This window comes from Amblyomma maculatum, chromosome 2, assembly GCF_055883805.1.
Source record: "Amblyomma maculatum isolate TAMU_Amacu chromosome 2, ASM5588380v1, whole genome shotgun sequence".
In the NCBI taxonomy this organism is placed as follows: domain Eukaryota; kingdom Metazoa; phylum Arthropoda; class Arachnida; order Ixodida; family Ixodidae; genus Amblyomma; species Amblyomma maculatum.
Window position 1 is genome coordinate 156,282,582 of NC_139345.1, and position 12,580 is coordinate 156,295,161.

The following is a 12,580-nucleotide window of genomic DNA, read 5'->3' on the forward strand; positions in this document are numbered from 1 at the left end:
GTCAAAAGTGCGCCCTTTTTAAGTGATTATGTACCAACTGGCCCCGGCTGCTCTCCTTGAGCCATACACATGCGGGCATGTACTCAAGGCAGAGCATGATTTCAATTGATATTAAACAATAGTGTCAAGGTGATTTTTGGAGCCTAGCAGTATGCATAACCAGTGCGAGATTAGCCTTTCTTGTCTGCCGACCAGGGCCACTTTGATTTAAGTAGGTAAGGCAAGCTTTTTGAAGCGAAAGCTTCATTACGCTACCTTGGGCAGCCGTCGCAAACCTTTAAGTTTTAACCTTCAAGTGACCTTGACTGATACTGCCGCCGTTCCTTTCTTGTAAACCAATTTACTGAGGAAGTGAAAGCTTCACTACACTAGGTATAGCAAGTCTTATTGTGACACTACATTTGCCCTTCAAGCGACCTTGACCTAATTAAGTGTGGGTATCTACGATTTCGTGGTGTTCACCCAAAAGTATACTGCACTTTTCCTTTCCCCAAAACCTAACTTAAACGGAGAGGCAGCCCAGGGTCTTGCGATGTCCGCTCACTTTAAGGCTCAGATTACTCCGTAGCCTTTTACTACGGAACCTTTCTTCTCTGCTTCCGCTACCATTTTCCTTCTCTCAAGTCTGACAGATACTGCACCTTTCCTTCATTATAAACCAATGTACAGTATAAAAGAAAAAATTATGAAAACATGATCTTGACCTGGTTAGGTGTAGGTGCCCACAATTCCGAGGCATCCACTCAAAAGAAGGCTCTTTCCTTTCCCCAAAATCTAATTTAAATAAAAATTATGAAGAGCCGGGAATTGAAAAGCGGGTGTTAAAGAGGCTAAGGCTGCAACGCTCACAGCTTTTGCTCTATAAGCCATGCTTAAAACCCCATAATTTTTTTTCCTGTGTTTACCTTACAGGCATTGCTGCATGGCAACGCTACTCAGGGTCTAAAAAAGACAAAACGACACATGCTCAAGTGGAGATGGAGTCTGCACAGGTAGCCGTGAAAGTGAGGAAAAGATCCGTTGGCACACAAACATGCGAGTCAAGAAACGGAACTGGTGCGTACTGGTACTTGACATTTTGCAAAGTAGTAACACAACTGCATGCTTAAGGGGAAAAAAAAATCTGCACCCACTGTTATGAATTATTAGACCACTTGTTGTCTGGGGTGTGCGAATAATGAAATTTTCTAATGTAAGTCGAATACGAATATGGGGGAAAGTTATGCCTTCAAATATCGAATCAAAGCTTAGTGTCTGATTAGTGAAAAAAATAATGGTAAATTAAATAACAGCAAACATTGTTTGTCTCCTTTATTTCAGAGTTCACATGGCATTTGCAAGTAATATTTAAACTAGAATTGCACAGAAGTGTATATCCTACTGAAGAATCAAGCATAAATTTTTACAGGATTCTATATAAAGGATTTTTGTATGGGAAGGGCATGCGTGAAACTGGTCGGAGCTGTCATATTGCTGAGTATGGTAAACTTGTTATCGGCCTTCGAGGGACCAAAAAAAATGTCCAAGTTAACCGAAAGTTCGAATTATTGAACGAGGCTGAAAAAACAGCTAAAAATCATTTTCATCGCAGCATTTTATCTTATGAGCATCTGCAAAATGGTTGTTTGCATTTGAGATGAAACCTTGGTGAGAATGACATTTTTTACCGGTTTCTTCGAGCGCTTCGCTTTGAGCACACTGTCGGAAAGGCCCTGTCACATTTTGAAGGTGCTTCCCTGCTTGGTCCGCATAGTACTGTTTTGCGCAGGAATGCACAGTGTGGTGAATTCGAAATTTTTTTGTTTATTTGACAATCATCGAATATTTGAAAACTCTAAATATCAATTTCTCAAATACGAATCGAATAACAAACATTCGATTCATATTTGAAATTTAATATATTCACATCCCTCTACTCATTATGCATTCTGTGCAGCATTCGTATATATTACGCAACAGCTTCACTATCTGAGCATCACGATAAACAGGATTTAAAAACAGTATTGATGAGGATTCCATGTTGCAGAAAAGCCATCGGCCATGAGCAGAAGCAAAGAATACAATAAAACAGGAGAACAGGCCAATAATGTTTGAATTGATGCCATATTTTCAAGCAGAGTGCTGTAACCAAAGGAAAGGGACTGAGCTGAAACAATTTGGTCAATTTTGGTTGGGGCAGAAATCGAACCTACTACTTTTAATTGTGAAACGGGCATGCTACCCATATGCCACATCGAGTGGTTCAGGCTGAATAAATGTGGACATGGTGGTCTTTTTTGACATTTGACATAGTAAAATGTTTTAGAGACATGCACTGATGCGTATGTGAGGATAGTTATGGGAACAAAAAGAATCTGGCAATTATACAAAAAAATAAATGCCTGTGTTCATCACAGCACAAAGAGTGCTGTGATCTGTGTTTCATTGTTCATTGCTAGGAATTGAGTGAAGTGCCCTGACAACAAAGCTGCTGTTGTAGCCATTTACGCCAAGCAAGGAATAGAAGCAGATGATGGCTTCTTGGTTCAGCAGGTCTGCCAGTATGATGAGTTTGTGCCTTGTGACTAGGTAGTGGCGGAGGTTTTGTATGCATACATTGTGCCTGGAACAAGTGAAACAGCAGCAATACACCTCGTAGTGAAAGAGCTGCAGCCTTGTACAAGGAAAGATCCGTTATTGGTGGTAGGCGACTTTAATCAGAACATCTATGTAACAAGCAAATTTCCAGAGATTCTACATATGCCGGCTGGATGGCACCAGCTATGAGTGCCATTGTAACCAACTATAGCACATGAAATTTATTTGGTGTTCCACAATCGAGGGACACTTCAAACGCGCAAAATACTGCAGTACCCATTTCATCAATCATAAGGTGATGCTTATTACAGTTGGTAAAAGGCCGGTAAAAGAAGTCATCGTCGAGGATGTGGAATCAAAAATGCATGTAGAGGCAGAGGATGTATGACCTAATGAGTGTGGGTATACTGGTTATCAGCACACAATTATGGAGCCAAGTGAAATGGTCAGGGTGATAAGTTTGATGACTGTGCTTTGAAAGAGGAAGGAAAGCGTTTGTCTAGTTATGTTAGGGAACAGGATACATGTGAAGGAATTGAGCGACCTCGACTACAATGAGTAAAAGTGATAAAGTGCAATAAATGCAGTGAGCAAGTGAGATATCGATTGTTTGTAAAGAAAACAAGGGACTGTGTAGTGCATAAATAACATGTCACCTTGTATAAGTACCATATAACTAGGTTGTATACTCTCCACTGTTAATTTCTGGAAAAGTTTGGCGGATATCCTTCAGCATTTATATATTTGTTTTAAATCGGTGTTTCTCGGCTAGTTGTGTGGCACAAACTGTGCAATGCGGCGATTATCGATGAAAAAAAAATTCTCAAAAGCAAGAAGGCACAAATTTTACTGACATTGGAGCAAACTCTGTTTACAGCTGATAGTAATAGGTACAAGCGTACTTAGACGGATTGCCATCAGCCATGCCAACGCGCTCCGTTATGTTACAGCATGTAATTTTTAGAATGCCTTACTCACCATTATTGCTTTGCACAGGAGAACCTGAATTGTCCAAAGATTCTTGGGCTAATAATACTGGCCAGGGTCAGGGTGCAGAGTGGGTCAGAGAAATAACTCAAGTTACCGACATTCTAGTGGAAATTAAAAATGTAGTGAACTACACGAGGATATACGAAGACAAGGATGAAGTAGGCGAGAATACCACGAAGACGAGGATAAGGACGACAAAGTGCCGCTGCGCTGCTCGAGCTCGCTTGTGGAAGGCCTAGACTGGCTGTGCTCTTGTGTGGTTCTTTGTGCAACTTGGAGAGGGCTATTATCCCTGTTAAAGGACAGAAACACCCCCTTTCACTTGGTGGAGGTGCTGGGAAGAAATGGGCATGGGCAGGACATTTAGTGCGAAGAGAGGATAACCGATGGTCGCTTAGGGTAGCAAACTGGATTCCAAGGGAAGGAAAGCGTAGCAGGGGGCAGCAGAAAGTTAGGTGGGCGGATGAGGTTAAGAAGTTCGCAGGGGTCAAGTGGATGCAGCTAGCACAGAACCGGGCTAATTGGAGAAATATGGGAGAGGCCTTCACCCTGCAGTGGGTATAGTCAGGCTGATGATGATGATGATGATGATGAATACTGGCCGGTCACATACAGGCAGTTTTCAAAGCAAACGAGGGTTGACAGTCACTGTGTGCTGGTTGTAACTGTGGAACTCCAACTCAAGCTCTTTCATATTGCACTTATCCCGCACTATGAGTCTGTAGATCCCTTCATATCGACTGGATTCATCTGGCAGCTCATTTTTCACGTGAGGATTGACTATTTAAACCCGGAACCAGAAAGTAACATTCATGAAGTTTAGGCCATCAGGGCTGTTCCGCTGGATGGTTTTGAACCACTTTGTCTTCGAGCACTTTGCAGTATGCTGTAAAAGGTGTGACGAGCTCGATCCTCAAGTCATCATCGACCATGTTGATTAGGCTGTCTGCTCCTTCTTAACCTCTTGCTGGTCCCTGGCTCCAATTTTATAGCAAGGCAACCAATTTCATGCCAGGATAGAATACTCCTCATAAACGAAGACCTTCGTAGACTCAAGCATGTTAATTACCTCCGCTTATGAGCCTGCTGCCCCTTATATAAATGTCATTTTCACAAGAAGTTCTTGCGAATAAGACTCTGAAGTTAAGACAAGCGCTTTGTGCTTCTTGTTCTTTTCTCTGACACTATCACTGCATTTCAGAAAAGACAATTGGGCTGCAATACTGTAAGACGTCAGCAAGAGCTTCATAAAAAGAAAACTGCCTTGAAGGGCTTACTGTGGAGAAGCACTTTTGGTGAAGGTCCAAGGAATGGCACAGTGTGTTGAACTTATGCCCTAGTTCTCGGCAGCTCTTCATGAGAACAGGAAAACACACGATGGCAGCCTTGCACAATAGATTTGTTCATCTTCATTCCTTCAGTGAGTACAATGCTCAGGAGGTAACAAGGCTTCAAAGTGCTGCGCTCCATAGACACTGTGCGACAGCGGAGGGTTTGTGTGCAGCTTCTGCATGTATGATGCTGAGGCTGAGCATAGGATGCAGACATCAGGTAAACCTTTCCCAGTCGTTCCCAGAACATCTTGCACAAGCATACCATAGGCAACAGAATTGTGCTGTTTAAGAACTTTCAGATCTGCCCTAGATGTCCTTTGGAGAGCCTAAGGGTCAAATAAAGTTAACACTACAGCAACTGCCTGATGGCCTCGCTACTCGGAAGAAGGGGGGAAGGGGGCGACAGCCAGGGAAAGGGAGTTATTATCGCACATTTTCTCTAGTGCAGAGAGGTCTTCAGTGCATACGTCGGATTTATACTTGCGGTATGTCGTGGCAGCAAACAGCATCGTGCAGGCTGCAGAACATGAGCTGCAGTACAGCTTTCCAGGAGGCCCATCACTCTCCTTGAAAGGGATACAGGCCTTGCAGAGAGCTTTGCAGAATGTGTGTGCTACATCATATGGCTACATATTTCCTCTGTGAGACACATGTGATGCATGCTTCTATGGAGTTCTGTCACGGCGCTTGTCACAAATTTGTAGGATTGCAGACTAGAAGTGCGTATTCGAAAACCTAATGTGAAACTCAATCTTGCAAGCTCACAAAATGGCAATTAAATGGATACATTTATATTCGTCGTCATGAGGTTTCTTGAGCTGGACTTGACGTTTCAGTGCGGTGTGTTCGGTCTCCAGGGAAGTCATTAGATGGGATGGGGGGTGATATATATTCGCAATGAAAATGGAAAATACTGTGTGTGCATGATGCACAATTTCCGTGATTACGGAGGATGTCTCTGACGTAATGGTTTGTGTTTCGTGGGTGACTGAATGGTGAACAAGAGTGGACACCCTGGTTTTGTCCGTGGCATCTGAGTGGTAGGGCATAAAACTAGGCAGTGATACCCTAGTGGCCATATCCTGGAGAAGGATGATTTGGGGTGACGGGGTGAGGATGAACAAAACAGCAATTAAATGGGCATGCTTATATTCATTATCATGAGGCTCCTCGAGCTGGACTTGACATTTCAGTGCGGTGTGTTCGATTATCCTATTTGCCCGGTTTTTCATCATTTGTGCTGACAGTGATGCAGCAGTACTTGCAGACGACGGCTGCAGAATCCAAGCAGGTTAAAAGTTAGATTATTCCTTTGCATAAATGCTTGGACTTTTCAGTTTTCCCCCTATCCAATTGAGGTTTCATTTCGTGGGTGTAAACACCTGTATGGTAGGGCCAAATGCGGCCATCACGCAGACAGGGGCAGTCTCTCTCTCATTTGTGTGCCCATTGACTCACTCACGCTGAGAACGAGCTTTATGTGCGTGTACCTTCACGCATGGAGGAAGGAAAAACTAGGGGGGAGCATGACGTCACGCAGCCAACCTTCGCAAGCCAAGTGCCGATGAAGCCGCTCCCTCCCCCATTTTTTCGCTCTCCTAGTTAGATCCTATGTTTTGATGTCGATGTGTTTTAGTGCGCGCATCTGCCATGGCGCTGGCGCGCGGCTGTCTGCTGTGTGGGCTGCTCAGTGCCGCGCGAGCAGCGGACCCCGCGCGGCGCCGATTTGCGCATGCGCGCTAGTAGATATCACCGCATGCTATCACGGGGTCTAACACGTAGGGGAAGACTTGCTCCCTTTTATTTTTTATGACTAGGCTTCACGGATATGGCCGCATGCTCCCTCCTAGTTTTTCCGTCCTCCATGCCTTCACGGCTCGAAGAATGGTGGATACTATGTGCTAGTGTATGCACTGGTGGGGGGCAGCAGACTTTCACCTCAGAGATGACCAGTAGCAAAGACTGGATGCCATATGCTTGAACAAATGCTCCTCTCTCAACAGTGGATCTGGCCACTATTCCGAGTAGGGCTTGCCTGGTGGAAGAGGGAAGAAAAGTGACGGCCGCCTGTTCTGAGAAGAAACAGCAGCTGCAGCCCATCACTGACTTTCGGGAGTGGCAGAGGCCCCACAGGGTGAGGAGGATTGGGTGTGTAAAGGGATCGGCACATTTCATTCCCCAATGGCATTCTCACATTCTTTATGGGAGCGAAAACAGGTAAGTTCCCCTTCTTAGTAAACTTGGGGATGCCGCCAGATGACTTCAGGTTGGCTCCCAGCAGACGCCAGGCAGGAAGCGGAAGGACACGGGCATTTGCACCTGTGATATGAGGCCCTACACCGCATAAAACTTTCTTAACATTTTCTGCTGAACAAGACAAACTTCCCCCTTCACCTCTCGGTACCTTGAAGAATGCGGGAGTGTCATCTGGGAACGAGTTCTTTTGGTTGGAAAATAAGGCTTGGGGAAAAGCTGACTTGCAGATTTCTGTAAATGGTCCATTGCTGCGGCAATGGAGGCACTAGCAGGCACGTATCAGCTGCATGCACTGCACAGGTCTCCGTGGTCATGTTACTGGCGTGACATTGTGGTGGAGGTGCTGGGTAAAGATCCTAGGCTCTACACTCGGCGCAGTGGGAACTGGAGCATCATAGGAGTCATCTTGCGAGCCTTGAACTACTGTCCAGCGCCATGCAACCTGCCGATGACCCGCCAGCAGCTCACGGTGGCGCTGTAATCCAGATTGGAGAATGGCCTGCCGGCGCAGAAACTGGTTCCACACAACACTATCGGGAACCTCGGACTTTCGCAGGAGCAGCAAGTGAGGATGTTGACGAGCGGTTGACCCACTACGAATGGGTGAGTCGCTACAACCGATGGGATGCCACCGCTCGGCTAGCCAACCAGCATTTTTCGGTTTTAATCTATTCCATAATTTTTTACCGGCAGATATTTTATTGGTTTTTTGGTTAAAACGGGAAGTTACATGGCCTACATATAACATTAAGTGGAACAGTGCGTTGGAACAAAAAATCATATGAAGCAAACAATGTTTGATAAGAAGCAGGCGATGTTGTGAATGAAGGAAGAGTATTTTGATGAGAAGCGAGTGGTGATGTGATATAACTATGAGTATGTGACTAGAATCAAGTCGACGGTTGGGTCGGCAACATATATGCATTAGACATTTAGTGCACATGAATCACCATGTGTACCAGCCTGCAACTGCTAAATAAGTCTGGGTCCGATGAAGGATGACAAATCTAAGATATATTTGCTGCTTCTTCATTCGTTGTGATTTTGTTCCGAAAGGAGGCTGTCTGTAGCGTTGTAGTAAGCTAAAATGATGAAGGAGCAATTTATTACCATCATCAACCTGGCTAAACTCTCTGTAGGGCAGATGCTTTTCTATTCACCCGGTATTCAGAGAAGGAGCAGTTATATAGCAGTTTCTTTCATCTCTCTTATGATCTAGGTTTATCTTTCATTTCATAGCCATCACTCAACTGTTGAAATCGAAACACATGAGAAAAGAAGTTTGATTAAATTATTCGTTAGCCATAGGCAAAAGCACATGGTGTGTGTATACAAATCGCCTTACAAATCGTTAACAACCAAAAATTAGGTGTCCATACTTCATTAATATGAAGCCTATTTTTGTTTTTCAGACAGCTAACAGACACTTAACGTGTCTCCAGCAGTGAGGCTAGGCAGAACGAGACCGGCTTTCAAGAAAAAGGATCTCTGGGCCATCAAGAGGAGGTATGTACTCAGAAACATACAAGTGCCTCTGGCCCATGACATGTTTGCTCCTTTAGGGTCAAATTTGCTTTGGTCGACGCAGTTATCAAAGTTTTTGTTGCTAATAGAATATGTGTCAACAAAAAAAGTGCAGCACTCTAAATAAATGAAGGGGACATACACTTAAGCTTCACGTTTAAGGATATGACACAACAGAATGGATGGCTGCCATCCATGGATCCTCGTTTGCATGCGTGCTTCTCGTATCTAGCTTGATCACTCATCCCTTTGGATGAGGGTGGCACTGGCGAACACTGTCAAGTACAGGTTAGGTATTTTATCTTAGATGCAACCCATCCTTGAGAGTTTTTACCAGCCCACCCTCCTCTATTAACATAGCAATGTGCGTGAGTGGCGCTAGTGAACACTCCCAAGGATAGGTTGCATACAACATAAATACCTATACTCTGTTTCATACATCAAGTGCAACACTGCCAAAGCTACAGCTCTTGTTTGCGCTCTCCGCAACCGCGATGAAAAATAGTGCCTGCTCTTGACGAGAGGAACTAATAGTTATTTTGTCTGCAAGCTTAATACATCTTACATTTGCCATCAACTTCATAAGTAGCACCTTTTTTAGAGAGAAAGGATCGGATTCGATGAATTTGTATGTTTTTTATGTCGTTTTTGTTCGTGTCGCGTTTTCGCTGCCCCGCAACCTTGCCAGCTGTGCCACTAGATGGCGCTGGCTGTACCCCCCCCCCCCCCCCCCCCCGCGCTGCGCATCTCTTTTTGAGAGAAAATGGTTTTTCGGTATGCATGTTTTCTATAATATCCGCACTGCGAAGATGTCTAGGCATGCGAAGCAAGTTATTGCAAATGTGTATGCTCGGAATAGAGCCCGTTTCCGCAGGAACCACTCGGCCACAAAACGAGCGCACGTGATACGCCTCCTTTTTTTTTCTTGCGGACTACTTGCGTAGCTTTCGCTGCGTTGCACCTGATGTATGAAACGGAGTATAAGAAAAGAGAAGGTTAAAGAGCTGCCACCGTACCTCAGTTGAGAGAGCACCGAACGCAAAACTCGGTCATGGGTTCGGATTCCACCAGCCTGCTTGTGGTTTTCTTTTCTTCTACTTTCTGATCGTTTAGCTCCATGATGGCATTGTTATTTCACATCAATCAACATCAAAAATAAAATCCCATTTGCTTTCCTTGAGGTTGGAGGCTGTTGGTAACATTTGTATGTATGCTGTGTATATATGAGATAGAGGCACAGATTAAAGGATGTGATGAAGCAAGTAGCTAAGTGCATTAATGTGAATGTTAATCCGCTAAGAGGACTGCAGGCAGGAGCTTTTACCGTGGATGCATCGTACCCTAAAGGGTGGAAGTGTCACAAAATTTTTTCCAAGGTAAAATATGCTTTCGAAAGAGGGAAACACGCCCACATCTGTCACGCACTGCTCAAGGCGAAGTTGATGAGGCATTGTGGCAGTGTTGGTAGGCGTCATGCTGGCGCCTCCATTGTAACAATCAAGAACTGGGAATTGAGCGTCAGTTAAGGGGGACACTGGTCTTAGAGCTATTTTCCCCATTTTAAACCCTATCCTGATGAAATTGCACGAATTTGCTCAGTTTTGTTTATGCTGATTTCAAATATGCAACACTTTTCCCTCTAAGTCAATTAGGTCCATATATAGGCAATATTAATTGGTCACTAATTAGTACCGCAGTGAGAAAAATTGACTAGGTAATAATTCGTTTTTATTGCACAGCAGCATAATAGAATGGTGAAAGAGTGCAATGATCAAAGCAGTTTTCGCATCTTACCCCTATTTGCAATTTTGCAGCACTTAAAATATTATCACTCCAGTTGGGACTATTATGCTTCGATTAACTTTGAAGCGTACAAAATTTTTGAAGGTTAATTAAAGAATTCTGCTTAGATTCTTGCACTCATCACACTTTCAGCTTTCTGCAGCAAAATAAAGTACTATGTCTCTACCTCTTCTAGATGCAGAGATATCGATGAACTAAAACAGCCAGGTGACCAAAACTTTCACTTTGTGAAAAGAAGGAAAAGCAAACTAGGTATAATTTACATTCAAATTTTCAAGAAGATATGTACATATTTACATATCCTGTGGGCTAATAAGCACCAGGCGTGTAGTCTGACTGCTTGTTCTGGCCTGAATGCCACTTTTTCAAAGCTCGATGCATGTTTTCAGCCGTCCTTCATCACTGCTTCAGCTGCGCGTGTCGCGATGGGCGTCAGCCTGCATATTAAAGATAGTTCTGCCATGCTTCTGTGTGCAGGCCGCGATGTGAAATGTTCATAGCCACAAACACATCATTTAGCGTGGTTTGCCTATTCCCCGTAGTTTTCATAGCTTGTGCAGCAAGAATGTTCATGGCAAACAGATTTATCTTTTGGCTGCCTTGCACGTGCGGTGAACTCTATCCGGACGAAATGTCTCCGCAATTTGTGCAGATCAAAGACAATTTCACCACTAGACCATACTCAAGATTGCCTCTTGAAACATGTACGTCCCCACCACACACTTTGCACTTCGCTGTACACAACAGTTCATTGAGGAACTCCAAATTCACGATACCAAAGGCACTGTCGTTCGCACAGCGACTGTCTGTATCGTCAGAGGGTCGAGCGCCACAGCTGTCGATGAGGCCCACTTTTCTCTTGGTCGCTGTGGTTGTCTCCGGCTCCTGTATCATGTCTTCGGCTTTTTTCTGGTTTTCAACCAAATTCGAAGGCTGTAGCATCGTAGTGTCTCAGCGGATGCGTTCGCACGGCGCCGACGCTGCTGCGCTCAGTAGGCCTACTTCAACCGCGGTGACGTCATAGCTCGCCGCTGGCTCCTGCACGTCCAAGTTATGCAGTCTTCTGCAACTTTATCGCACCCCTTTGGAAAATTCTCCCGCCTCAACCAGAGGCTCATTTGCTCTGACACTGTGCACAAAGCTTGCGCGTTGTCTCCTTCTTTACAACGTAAGTTTGACCATGGTGCTTATTTGGTTTGGCCGCGTATGATGACAAACCAGAATCGTCTGTAACGAGACTGAGGAGCAAAAAACACCAGTGCAGATTTCCCAGCAAAAGGCAGCTATGGCATCATCTGGCATCGCTGGAGGACAGTGCTGCGGTTCAAAAGCGCAGAGTCAAGCATGGCACGTTCCTGTAATGGTGCTAGGTGGCGCCACCGCTGCCCTTAGGCAGAAAATTGGCGTTTGCATCTTTTGCTCCTCAGTCTCGTCGCAGATGGTTCTGGTTTCTCATCATGCACAGCCAAACCAGGTAAGCACTAAGTCAAACTTGCCTCGTAAAGAAGGGGACAACAATGCTCAAGCTTTCTGCGCAGTTTCAGCGCAAATGAGCCTCCAGTTGAGGCGGGAGAATTTTTCAAAAACGGGTATGATAAGGTTGCAGAACACTACATACTATGGTAGTGAAGGCTCCATAGATGCCCATACGTTCAAAACATGGCGGCTCATAGGACTCCTGCGCCCAGTGAAAACTGGGGGGGCCATGACGTTGAATGACTCATGCATACATTTACATTGGCGCAAATTATAAACAAGTCTTTTTAAAGGTTGTTGCCTTTCAGCGCGTGCCAACTTTTGCCATCTTAAAGAACTTGAGTTTCTGTTGTTTACGCCCTTGCTCATGAGGAGTTGCTCCAGCACAATGAAAGTAGTTGGCAAAGGCGGCGGCATAAAAAGGCAGCAATACTTCCAAAATAGACCAAGCATGCAAATTCGTTATGCAAATAAAGCTGCAAGTCATGCAGGTACTTTGGCCATGTACTTTGTCCTTCAGCACAGCAAGGTGTGGTCCAGAAACACTGGTGCAACCGGACAGTCGTGCCCAGTTGCGTGCCCAGTTTGCAATAGAATGTACCAAGTGTACAATTATGGTT

The 12,580-nt window shown here is 44.7% G+C and overlaps 1 protein-coding gene across 4 annotated transcripts in view; it reads left to right on the plus strand.

Moving 5' to 3' along the window:
- Nucleotides 1-12,580, plus strand: part of LOC146200236 (uncharacterized) — a 45,879-nt gene that overhangs the window by 16,314 nt on the left and 16,985 nt on the right. For 3 of the 4 annotated variants that reach the window (XM_084595438.1, XM_084595437.1, XM_084595440.1), the window contains 4 exons: nucleotides 913-1,056; nucleotides 6,905-7,035; nucleotides 7,536-7,760; nucleotides 8,570-8,663. In XM_084595438.1, the coding sequence (XP_084451564.1) occupies nucleotides 913-1,056; nucleotides 6,905-7,035; nucleotides 7,536-7,760; nucleotides 8,570-8,605 (536 nt within the window). In that variant the 3' untranslated portion in view covers nucleotides 8,606-8,663. Of the gene's footprint in view, nucleotides 1-912; nucleotides 1,057-6,904; nucleotides 7,036-7,457; nucleotides 7,761-8,569; nucleotides 8,664-12,580 lie in introns of those variants that run through there. The other variant, XM_084595441.1, reaches the window with a different exon arrangement.